This window comes from Periophthalmus magnuspinnatus, chromosome 12, assembly GCF_009829125.3.
Source record: "Periophthalmus magnuspinnatus isolate fPerMag1 chromosome 12, fPerMag1.2.pri, whole genome shotgun sequence".
Taxonomy (NCBI): domain Eukaryota; kingdom Metazoa; phylum Chordata; class Actinopteri; order Gobiiformes; family Gobiidae; genus Periophthalmus; species Periophthalmus magnuspinnatus.
In genome coordinates, this window is record NC_047137.1 from 16,437,200 (window position 1) to 16,450,158 (window position 12,959).

General features: G+C 40.9%; 1 protein-coding gene across 1 annotated transcript in view; it reads right to left on the reverse strand.

Moving 5' to 3' along the window:
* Positions 1-12,959, reverse strand: part of LOC117379310 (kinesin-like protein KIF21A) — an 82,012-nt gene that overhangs the window by 13,180 nt on the left and 55,873 nt on the right. Inside the window, exons 12-22 of the mRNA XM_033976003.2 lie at positions 11,825-11,873; positions 11,637-11,748; positions 11,348-11,536; positions 10,417-10,616; positions 10,232-10,339; positions 9,547-9,615; positions 9,063-9,199; positions 7,190-7,334; positions 6,145-6,339; positions 5,033-5,134; positions 3,597-3,762 (exon numbers count right to left, since the gene is read on the reverse strand). Of these exons, the coding sequence (XP_033831894.1) occupies positions 3,597-3,762; positions 5,033-5,134; positions 6,145-6,339; positions 7,190-7,334; positions 9,063-9,199; positions 9,547-9,615; positions 10,232-10,339; positions 10,417-10,616; positions 11,348-11,536; positions 11,637-11,748; positions 11,825-11,873 (1,472 nt within the window). The remainder of the gene's footprint in view (positions 1-3,596; positions 3,763-5,032; positions 5,135-6,144; positions 6,340-7,189; positions 7,335-9,062; positions 9,200-9,546; positions 9,616-10,231; positions 10,340-10,416; positions 10,617-11,347; positions 11,537-11,636; positions 11,749-11,824; positions 11,874-12,959) is intronic.

Genomic DNA, 12,959 nt, shown 5'->3' on the forward strand with positions numbered 1-12,959 from the left:
CGTCAGACCTCACGCCGACACTATCTTTACCTAAAACACCGAGTTTATTTAGAATTTTAATTAAAACAAATGTATTATATAACGATAAGGTTTAGTCTGAGGTGTGGGCTGCAACCGGGGATTACCAGTTAAAGAGGCTGAAGCTATGGAGGAACTTTTAAAACGTCTAGAGCTAAAAATCCACAAACAGAAGGACACGGGGCTCAACAACTCACTCAATATACGGAAAATATACAGATAAAATGAGGCGCATCCGTTTTTTTTAGCAGATTATAGCAGCAGGGATTAATCTGCCTCCGTCTCCTGGAATAACGTGAATAAAATACCACTTTTTACACAAATAATACGTTCATTTAAAGACGCATTATGTAACTTTTGCGGAAGAGAGTCTACCGTCTACTCGTTTCCACGGAGATGTTATTGATTTGTCAGGAATATTCCACAGTACGCCAATAAACTGCAGTAAATAAAAGGTTTTTATGCTAGAAAAATAAAAATAAAAACCTGAATTCTGAATTGAAATTGCCTCTCCACAGATCTGACCTGTCACATGGCCGAGCGGTGCCACCTGCTCATTTAAACACAGATGGATAGTTTAATGCCATACTGTGTAATATTCCAGAAGCAAGCCCCACACTGAACAGCTGTCAGTCAAACATTAGTGGGCGTGGCCTCCAGGCTCCGCCCTCTGGACTGAACCACGGCAGATTAAAGGGGAAGTTTACGCCGGGTTCAGTTAATATTATTCGTATTTAGTTACGTAATCTGCTTATTTGTTACATTTTGCAAAATTATTTATTATTTTATGTTTTTATTTGCGTATCTTCTGTCCAGTTTAAATGTTCCCCGTGTGTCCAGTTCTGGTAGATTCTGTTCCTTCAGTTCGCATCATGTTATTTTGACGTTTTTTTTGGCATTTTTAGCTAAATAAAAGCCTAAAACTTTCATTTTTTTGTGTGTGTTCTGCGCATAAACTGTGTAAAGAAGTGGACTGAGTGAGTGTGACGTCGCCCACAGCGTTTAGCTCCGGTTAAATGACGCTCGTCGAGGCTAGAGCGGCGAATTTGGAGCTTATTTTCATATTTGGAATTCCGACTGCGAGTATCATAGCAACCAAAGGGCCAATCCGGAGCGAGGCTGTTGAAGGTAACGCCTCTTCCCGCTCACGCCGCCTATTTTAGCAGGGAACGGGCGCTTAGCAACGCTGTCAATCAAACCTGTTGCTAACGCTAGCGAGCTCAGGGAAAGAAGACGCCGGATTTGTCTGTTATTAATGTTCATATTTCGATTTACAGACACAAAAGGATCATGTAGAGGGTTAATACGAACATTTAAGACCAAAACGACGAGTCTGACAGCAGCAGAGACAGAGAGAAGGACGACAGCTTTCCAATAGAAACTGAATTGGAGCCAGAGTCGAGCGCAGGTTCTCTTCTTTGTATATACAGTCTAGGGCACATACGTCAAACTCAGGCCCAGGAGACAAATCTGGCCCGCGGTGTGACTATATTTGGCCCGTGAGTTCATATTAAACGAGCTGCTCCGCTGGTGTATCGCTCATGCACCACTAATACTACAAATCCCAGAATGCTTTGCTAGTACGGGGGCGTGTAGTCGAGACCAATGTAAATATAAGAGAATAAATCAGTGTAGCAAATTGAGCTTGAATATTTGTTTTCTCTATGCACTTTTTCTACTCCATGGCCTGAAATATTAATAATTTAAAAGTTGAATTTATATATATTTTAGTTTTATTTTGTTGATGGCTTGTGAAAAAAAAGATTTAACTTAAAAAAAGAACTTGAAAGGCTACAGAGAGAGACATAATTTATTTATTTAAATAACTGAATACTACTGATGTATCTTTTATTTATTCTCATTATTTATAATTTGTTGTATTAATGTATTTTATTCTATTTTATTCTCCTATTTTTACCGTTTTAGTTTGATTTTAACTTGTTTTAATTTGATTTTACTGGAAAGCACTTTGGTCACCTTGAGTGTTGTAAAGTGCTCTATAAATAAATGTTGATTGATTGATTATTTCACTTTAAATTTATCATATGTTTATAATTTCAAGCTTGAGTTGCTCCAGATTTTGTTTTGTTTTTTAAACCAAAACTAAAATTCATGTCAATTTTTTCATAAATATTGACTTTGACCTGTGAATTTGTCTGTTTTTTTAATTTTGTCCCCGTTTGAATTTGACTTCGACGCCTCTGATTTACGTTTTCGCGCCTGACTCTCTGTCTATTTACTATCTCCATGGAAACAAACCTGTTGCAGACCAAAAAAGCAGCGGAAAAGTTACAGAGTGCACCTTTGATATGGTTTTGATCCGGTAAAAAACCAATAAAGTTGTCGCCCAGAAGAACATCGTACACAAACCTGTTTACGTGTTATTTTTAGTAACACACAGTATGAACATGGAGGTCGGGAGGGGGGGGACTAGCATGGGGGGGTACAACACGGATGTCATGCAAGCCGTGGATTTGTTACTAGCGCTGGATTAGTTTTTAAAAAAAGAGTATGACGGATGCGCGCTACAACGGTAAAAACAGCCGTAGCGCGCATGGTCCATAGTCGGAAAAACACAGGTGAACAGCTGAAATACTCACCTGGGAAAATGAAACCTAACTCTGAGTTCACAACAAAAGAAACAAAACAGAAACCGAAAGTCAAACTCCCGATGAGAAACAGTTACGGTTATTTCACAGGCTTAAAACTCATTATAATCGCACACGTTTGATTGATAAGATTAAAAAAAGCCTGTAGAATAAATGTAACTATGTTGTGAATGAAAGGCAGTTTAAAGTTTAAAACGGCGGTGGCGTTCGTGCGTTTTCGAGGCTGCGTTCACACATCCACGGGGGTTAAAATGACATAAATATGACCTCACCGTGTCTGTATTTAATAAGGTCGCCAAGTTCGATTCAAATATTGCCGTTACTGGTGTTTTTTTACGGGTGTTTTTTGTGTTTTGGTTCACGGGAAATCATCCAATCAGAAAGCAGGTCTGTTCTACTGTCGTTTCCTCGTCACAAACAGACCTGGAGTTGTGTTTTTTTTGGTTTCATTCGCACACGTTTAACACACAAACCCTGCGAATTTAGGCCGAGTTCTTCTCTCAAACGGAAAACGCTCTGTTCCACCTCGTGATGTCATCAAGTGGTGATACAGTGTGTGTTTTTAAACTCCACGTACCTTCGTTTCTAGAATCATTTTTGATGATTTCAGTCCCTGGAATTGTCAAAATCTACTGAACAAAAAGTGAAAAGGTAGGTGTTAATTTGAAAACTACCACGTCATGACATCACAAGGTGGGATCGGAGCGTTACGCAAGAGTTACTCAAACGTGTGTGAATGAAAAAAACGCAACTCCAGGTCTGTTTTTGATGACGTAACAACATTATAACACGAATTAAAGCTCAGAAGAGTCAATTTGGCGTAATATTAAACCTACAGAGATGCAGTCGCTTTTGGTTTGGACTTGGTTTAAGTCCAGTTTTAGCTCCAGATTTAGTCTCAGCTTTGTCCAGGTGGGAGCGCAGCCTCAGTCTCCAGTCTCACATGGGCGTTTTTTTGGGGGTTTGTACCTTGCAGAGCGCTCCCGAGAAGTGCGTCCAGCTCTGGGTTGATCTCGGCTTTCTCCTTCAACATGTGGAACAGCAGCTGGTTCTGAGTGGCGCTGTTTATCTCCGTCTGCTTGAGTCGACCCTCCATCACTTTGAGCTGGGACTCCTTCTGAGCCGCTTGAAGACCCTGAGATAGAGAGATACAGGTGAATATCACACTCGAGACTGCAGCAGAGTGAGTAAATAGACAGCACTTTTGATATTATTAGACCGAAGTGTTCATTTTGTCTCTTTAGAACAGATTTCAGACAACGCCGTGAATGAAAACACACGTCTTAACTCACGCTTAAAGGCCACGAACCACATTTTCCCCCAAATATTTGCGCAAAACGTGTTCAAATATATGATCCAAGACATCAAAATAAGTCTGCTGTGTGCCGTCTGAGTCGTGCGGGCGCTTAGCAACGCTGTCAATCAAACCTGTTGCTAACGCTAGCGGGAGTTAACGTGAGGAAAGAAGGCGCCCGATTCGTCTGTTATTAACGTTCGTGTCTTGATTCCCAGACGCAGTAGTGAAAAAAAATTACACCAGGATCACGTAGAGCGGGTGTATAATCACGCCGCGTCCCAATTCGACGGTTGCACACTTCGTCGGCTGCGTTTAAAGGGCGCGTACGTCACTTCCTGTGCGACACGAATACGGCTGACAGATGTGCCCTGCGTTTTCCACGGAAATCGGACGTAAACGAAGCGTGCGTCCGAGAAGACTTCGCGCCCTTCAACAGCGTATCCCATCATGCATCGCGCGTCGCTTCTTCTACGGGAGAAGTCCCCGCGCGGCCGTCACGGTTGCTAGGTGAACTAACGTAAGCGCACAGACGGCGGTCCCCCATTTTGGCACGGACTTTGCGGTCCACGAAGGCTGCACGGAGGAGCACCCTTCGTCGGCCGGGCAATTCGAAAGGTCGCAGCCGTTGAATCGGGGCACGGCAACGGTCTACGGCTAGAACCTTCGCGTCAACTTGTCGTCATAGCAACCAAGTGTCACATACAAAAGGAGCGACGTTAACAACAACAACGTAAACAGTTAGAAGAACGACAAAAGGAGTCAACTCTGAACTAAACACAAAATATCAGATCGTTAAAATATATTGGGCACTCTCTACTTTATTAATGGTCTTTTTATTGAGTTTTGGCAATAGTAGAACAGTGCTGCCCTCTTCTGTTTAAAGCATATATTGCAATTACCAAAACAACATAATGTATTTTCTGGAGTATAAGTCGCACCAGCCAAAAAATGCATAAGAATGAACAATAAACCCCCCAAATAATTCATATACAAGTCGCATCTGAGTATAAGTCGCACCCCAGGCCAAACTATGAGAAAAGTGGGACTTATATTCCAGAAAATACGGTAGATTTATCCTCGTACAGAGCTTAGATGCACGTGTTTGTACCTTGTTGATGGCCATAGTCATAAAGTGATCGAGGAGGAAGCGAGCCTCCGTCAGACTACACGAGCTGATCACCGCCGTCACGTCTCCAGTGTCGCCCTCGTCCTGAAAACACACAGATAACACGATCAAAACCACATCGTCAATCAAACCTGTGGCTAACGCTAACGGGGGCGACCTCGGGGAAAGACGGCGCCTGATTTGTCTGTTATTAACGTTCATATCTTGATGTACGGACAAAGTGGCGAAATAAAAACCCCGGGATCATGTAGAGCGGGTTAATACGAACGTTTAAGACCAAAAGCCAGAGCCAGAAATGCACAAATGATCACTTCCTGTTTGTAACGCGGCAGCTAGCAGGTTAGCTACGTCCATTTATATAAACAGTCTAGCCTGGCAGCAGCTTTTATTGCAGTAGTTTTCACTTTTATTGTCCATTAAAAGTACAAGTATGTAACTTTTCTGCTGGTTTCCATGGATATATGACTGCTCTGTCTGGAAAGTTCCACAGTACAGCGTTAAATTGGTCTAGCTAGCTTGTTATTCATGCACAGATGTCTTTTTTCGCGTGCGTTTCAGAGTCGATATAGTCCAGATTAACACTACGATTATCAAAATACTACGATTTGTTGAATCTTAACCGATTAGCTGATTGGTTGACTAAAAAGGGGGCGTGGCAAAGCTCTCAGAACGATTACGTCACTCTGTCTCTATGTATCTGAACTCAAACTGCATTTACAAGACTACACCTGCAGGGGGAGTTCATGCAAAAACAAGAATTTATGCTGGAAAATGAACTAGGAAACAATGAATATTTACACGTAAAGACAGATTAAACTTGTGGATCGTGAGTTTAATCTGCCTTTTAACTTGTAGGGTGCGACGGTGGCTCAGTTGGTAGAGCGTTTGCCCACTCATCTTGACATAAACATCATTGGTTGAACGGTCAGATCCAATGACGCACAGGTTGGCAGTGCGATTCCAGCGTTCACAGATTAATGCTGTCGTTGACCATAAATAAAACCGAGTCACTAACTTCTTAAAATCTAAAATCTAAACCGATACAAAGACTCCATCGACCGATTAATCGACCAAGCGTCTAAACACCTCCCGACCTTGGCCTCCTCCATCTGCATGATGTTGGCCTGACAGTCGGCGATACTGTCGTTGATGTAGTCGATGTTCGCGCTCAGAGACTCCAGCTCCTCGCTCAGAGACGCCAGGCTCCGGTCGGCGTCCGCTCCGTCTGACGCCATCTTGTCCTTCTTCCTCAGCACACGCTCGCGCCGTCTCGTCAGCTCCTCCCTTTGCTGTGGGAGGAGGAAATAATCATCTAAGTCACAGTTTACAGTACAGCAAGTTTGGACAATTTTATATGTTTTTTTTAAAGCTACATTACTTTAAGGATCTATATGATACTTTGCTGTTTGAAAAAGCTGTTCTAAACCTGTGCATGTCGCCACAAAAGTCATGCATGTAAATACTCAGAACTTAAGTAGCGTCTTTGGGTTTGAAAATCAAGTACTTCAAACAGACTAAAACCCTAAAATTGCAGCCAGTGGTGGAAGAAGTACTCAATTGTGTTATTTAAATAAAAGTACAGACACCAGAGCAATAAAATACTTAAGTAAAAGTGGAAGTATTACATGGAAAAATCTACTTGTACCTATTGTATGCACTTAAAAATGTACTTAAAGAGTAAAAAGTAAAAGTATTTAGCAGTTTTTGAGATGTAATAAAGAGTCAGATGTGGTGATTTTGAAGATTTGCGCTGAATTTTGTTCAACAGAAACAACCAAATCGATCGTTTTTCCAGCTGTTTTTATTTGTATATTTTTGTTTTGCGCAAATTATGAACCCTCAGCCTTTTCAGCAGGTAATAAAAAACACTTTTACTTTTCAGTCATGTTCAAAAATGTACAGATACTGCTCTCAAATGTAGTGAAGTAAAAACTATCCACGTTAAAATGTACTTTAGTAAAGCACAGATACCTAAATATGTACTTAAATATAGTACTTTTACTTCGTTTCGTCGCAGGATCTTCACTGATATGGCATCGTATGTGTAACGTGGCGAGCGTGTGGTGGTCGGAGCAGCCGTTGGCGTAGAATTGCACCCCTCACTGCGGCTATAAACGAGCGTACTGAATGAATATCTACCTTGAGTAACCTGTTCATGTCGGTTTCCATGTTGGAGATGGTCATTTTCTGCATGATGATGTCGGTGATGCGTCGCTCCAGAGACTGCCACTTGGCTCGGGCTGTTCGGGTCAGGTACACTTTACCCGTCCTCACCGGAGAACTCCTACAAAAACGGCGAAGAAAAAAAACATTAAACTCAACAAACTCGAGCGGGCGTGGGCTGGGCATTTCCTCATCTGACCACTAGGGGTGTAAAAGGTGTCTGTGTGCGCTGGTGTGTGAATGTGTGAGTGTTTCCTTGATGTAAAGCGCTTTGAGTGACTTGAAACACTGGAAAAGCGCTGAAAAAAAAAAATTTGCCACTGAAAGTTAAGAATGTAACTACTGTTCTATGAATTCTGGATGACCTCCCAAGACGATTAGGAAGGATTAAATAGAAAAACTGCGCGTGTTACGGTATAGTACGCTTTTATTTAGACAGGGACAGTGCAGGACATTACATTCACCTTAAAAAAAAACAACCAGGAAAGATGTTTGGTGCCAGGTTTAGCGAAAATGCTAATTTACAGTTGTCGTCCCTGGAGAGGCTGATGTTAAATAAGAGTAACAGTTTGGTGTAGGTGCATGAAAGACTTGTAAACATAGGGTACAGAGAGGTCTTTTTTATTCTGTAAAGCTCTTTGAATTACTTTTTGTATGAATTGTGCTATATAAATAAACTTGTTTTGCCTAAATTCATATGTAAAAAGTGATATGTTTATTTATGGCGCGTTTGTCTTTGTTTTTAATTATGGTAAATGGTCAGGTTTTTATACACATCAAGGAACGACACACACATTCACACACCAGTGCACACAGACAGTGGGGGTGAGGTGGGTTAAGTGTCTTGCCCAAGGACACAAGGACAGCATTCATCTGTGGAACCTGGAATCGCACCATCAACCTGTGGGTCAGTGGTTCTGACCGCTCTACCAAGGATGTTTATGTCGAGAGCAGGATTCGGATTCGGGAACCGCTAACCTTCAGATCAATGGACAAACACTCATCACCCATCATAATTATTCACTTTTTAACTTTTTATTTTATTTACTATTATCATCCTCTTATATCATTATCATTTATTTTAATTGAATTGAATTTATGTTTTTATTTTTGTTTTATGTTTTTTATTTAATTTTGTTTTATTTGATTTTATTTATTTTTACTTTATTTTTATTTTATTTATTTTTACTTTATTTTTATTTATTAGTTTTTACCTAATTTGTATTTATTATTTATTTATTTTTCCTCTGGAGACAATGACAGCAGGGGCTTGGGTAATGGGAGGGGAGAGAAAAAAAAAAGTCACATAGTTCTGTTATAAGTTTTATAGTTGTTATAAGTTTTTCTCTACAAAGGAAACTTAAACAAAGCATTTCATTTATGTTCTAACGGAAAAACAGGAGTGAGGATAAATACATTTTCTGGTTCCTGCTCATTTTCAAACTTAAACAAGAAAAACACGTGAAATGAGCATTAAGTGAACTGGACACACGTGTTCATTAATCTGCTCGAAATAATTAAATAAAAATACAATATATGGTTTATGTGCACAAAAAAGTCACGATTCACTCCCAGATCTCCTATAATTTACTCCACATCTTCTCATGTCTGTTGTGGTCCATAGAAATGATCATAATCTCTTAAAAATGGCGGACTATTCCATTTCTTCTTTCTGTTATTGAACTGTGCATTGCAACCCTGAAATTTCTCAATAGTGGGACAAATAAAGGCTCTTTTATATTATCTAAAAATGTAAATATTGAAGACCTGCAGCTATGTAACAGTTTTATGTCAAACAGTAGCATTAGCCTAGCATTAGCCTAGCTTTAGCCTAGCAGAGGGGGCGTACCTGGCTCCGTTGGTGTGAGTGACTGTAGTTGCGTGTGTTTTGGCCATTGACCCTCTGGGAGACGGCTCCTGTGGCTCCGGAGTTTTCCTGCTGAGTTTCCCGGACATGGGCCTGACCTGCCGCCTCAGAGCCGTCACCTGAACGAGAAGAATCAGGAAAACGACAGGAAGAAATCATCAAAATCAACGGTTTCACTTAAAGAGCTCGTGTTACGCCGTTTCTGATTTGTGTTCTAATGTTGTTTTCCTCAAAAATCGTTTCGTATAATCGTGATAATCGCTGTTGTATCACCTGAATGTGCAGAAAAAAAATGGCTTATCCACAGGGGAGTCAACGGGGGGGACAAAGGGGGCTGTTGTCCGGGGCCCCAGGGTCTTAGGGGGGCCCAGAATTGGACACTCTTTCTATTAATTTGTATTACAGGGGGCCCCGGGCCTCCAAATTTCAGTCGGCGGCCCTAGAAAATGATGTGTTGGTGTTTTACCTCTTCATTTTTTCTTCGCAGTATTAACTCTTGTTGTCTCTTTTGCGCCTCTAGCTGTCGAAGTTGGTGCTGCAAGAAAAAAGGTAAAACATGAAACGTCAGGCTCGTTTTTGTCACGTCACAAAAATGTTTAGTTCAGGTGGAGCTGAGGTTTATGTTCTGGACTAAACCAGGACTAAACCAAAACTAAGCCAGGACTAAATGAGGACTAAACCAGGACGAAACCAGGACTAAACTAGGACGAAACCAGGACTAAACCAGAACTAAATGAGGTCTAAACCAGGTCTAAACCGGGGCTAAACCGGGACTAAACCAAAACTGAACCAGGTCTAAACCAGGACAAAAGCAGGACGAAACCGGGGCTAAACCTGGGCTAAACCGGGGCGAAACCGGGACTAAACCGGGTCTAAACCTGGGCTAAACCGGGTCTAAACCGGGCCTAATTCGGGACTAAACCGGGACAAAACCGGGTCTAAACCGGGTCTAAACCGGAGATAAACCAGGACTAAACCAGGACTAAACCAGGACTAAACCAGGGCTAAACCAGGGCTAAACCAGGACTAAACCGGGGCTAAACCAGGACTAAACCAGGTTTAAACCGGGGCTAAACCGGGGCTAAAACTTTGATTGACTTGTGACTTGCCTTGTCTGGCTAAATCAAGTGTAAACTTCAAATCTCCCAAACCTCAGCTCTGCGTTGGTCTTTCTTGAGCGTCGCGATCTCTCGGTTCCTCCTCGTCTCTGAGGCTCTGCTTCTCTCCTGCTGCTCCTTCATCTGACGCATCAACACCACCTGGTGGACACAACCCGACAGTACAACATCAGCACATGCACTTTTTAAGTTCACACGAGCTCTCCAGACGCCTGTACCTTTGTCTTCTTCATCTCATTGACGTCTTGCTGCAGTTTTTTTAGTTGTTTTTCGTACTGGGACTGGTTTTTGAGCAGTCGGGCGTGTTCTTTCTGTGCAGACTGGAGTTTCTGTAGTTCTTTGTTCATCGAGCTCAGTTTACGCTCATACTCGGCCTTGATTTTCTTGGCTTTCTCCTCCGTACATGACTCCACAGATCCTACAAGGACAGAAAGGGGAGGATTAATAATTAATTTTAGTCTTTCTGGTGAATGTAATGCGAGCTGTAACGTTCAAGAGAGCCTGACGACCTTAATGCATGAACAGCTCCTTTATGAGAATAGTTTGGATTAAGTCTTTATTTTTTCTATGTTTATGTTTGTTTGTTTTTTTTACAAATTCAACAAACAGCAGGGAATGACTCAGGCTTTTTTTAAAATTATATATATATATATATATATATATATATAGTATGTATTTTTTGAATTATATATTTTATTTTTTTTATTTATTTATTTTTATTATTTAATTTAATATTATTTTATGTCATTTCATTTTTACTTCATTTCATTATTTTATCTTTATATTTTAGAACATCTTATTTTATAAAATTTTACTTTATTTCATTCATTTAATTTTATTATTTTATCTTTTATTATTTTATTTAATATTATTTTATTTTATTATTTTATTATTTTATTTAATTTTAATTTATTTCATTCATTTTATTATTTTATCTTATTTTATTATTTCATTTCATTTTATTATTTTAGTATTTTATTTTATTACTTATTTATTTTTAATTTTTTTTACTTTATTTCATTTTAATTATTTTTTTTTTTTTGGGTCATTTTATTATTATTATTATTTTTTTTATATTTTACTAATTCAAAGCCTCCACGCGTCCCCATGCTCTGTTCCACCTCGTGATGTCATGAGGTGCTGTCTCACCCATGTTGTGCAGCACTTTGTCCCTCTCGAGCTGCGTGTCTCTGATCTTGTTCTGGAGCATCATGAGCTTCTGTTCGTACTGCTGTTTGAGCGTGTGCAGACGCCGCTGGCTGTTCTCCAGCTCGTCGATCAGCTTCTGCTTTATGGCGATCTCACAGGTGATGTTCGCCAAGTCGGCCTGCACGTTCTCTGCTCAGACACACACCAGGTCACAGTTGGCGCTCGATTGTTTTTAACTTTTTGACACGTTTTCATATCGTAAATGTTTCGTATCAACCTAAACCTTCACCTTTCTCATCCAGTTCCTCAGAGTCGGAGTCCTCGGACGTCTCCTCTCCCGCCATTTCAAACTCTTCCTCGTCTCCGTCGGCGTCTTCGTTGTCGTCGTGGTCGCTGGCGTCCTGCAAAGACACGACAAACTAAACGTGGAGTCACACAGACCTCTCCGTCGCACCTGAGACTGTGACATCACTCTACCTCTGCGTCCTCATTGGCTCGCTCCTGCTCGTTGTCCGGGACTACGACACTGAAAACAGAGACAAATGATACATTTATTTAACATTTATTTAACATTTATTTAACATTTATTTAACATTTATTTAACATTTATTAACTTATCGTGGCGTTTGTTGGTTAGTGGCTAAAATGGACGACATGCAGGTGAGTTTTTTTTTAAGACCGAGGAAAATGGTATGATTAGAGTTATTTATTTTTGTTTTTTTCCATCAGTTGAACATAAACGATTATTAAAAACATTAAAATGTGATTGGTTCATCGATTATCGCATCATTAAATCAGACCTTTTGTGTTTTGTGTCATTATGTTTTAATTTACACATTTTAAGTCACAAAATTCATCTCTCTCTCCTCCTCTTCGTCTCTCCCTCTCTTCTCTCTCTCCTCCTTTCCCTCTCTTCTCTCTCCCTTCCTCTCCCTCTTCTCCTCTCTCCTCCTCTTCTTCTCTCCCTCTCTTTTCTCTCCCTTCCTCTCCCTCTCCTCCTCTTCTCTCTCCCTTCCTCTCCCTCTCCTCTCTCCTCCTCTTCTGTTCTGCCTCTCTTCTTTCTTCTCTCTCCCCTCTTCCTCTTTTCTCTCTTCTGTTCTCTCCCTCTCCTCTTCCTCTCTTCTCTCTCTCCTCCCCTTCCTCTCTTCCTTCTCCTCCTCATCCTCTCTTCTCTCTCCTCCTCTTCCGCTCTTCTCTCCCTCTCTTCTCTTCCTCTTCCTCTCTTCTGTCTCTCTTCCTCTCTCCCTCTCTTCTCTCTCTCCTCTCCCTCTCTTCCCTCTCTCCTCTCCTCTCTCCCCTCCTCTTCCTCTCTTCTCTCACCAAAAGAAGAAGAAAATAAAACTGGAAGAATGAAATGTGTACGTCACAGTGGGCGTGTCACAGTGGGCGTGTCACAGTGGGCGCGTCACAGTGGGCGTGTCTTGGTGGAGGTGAAAACGGGGTTTTATCGACAAAATGGCGCCTTGAAAATAAACGATTAAAGATTAAAGTCAAACATGAATCAGTCCAAATAAAACTTCAGACGGTAAATAAAACGGAAACATCGATAACACGAGTAAACGTTCTGAAAGTCCATTTTGCAGAGTAGGTCTGATTTAACCAATAACAGATT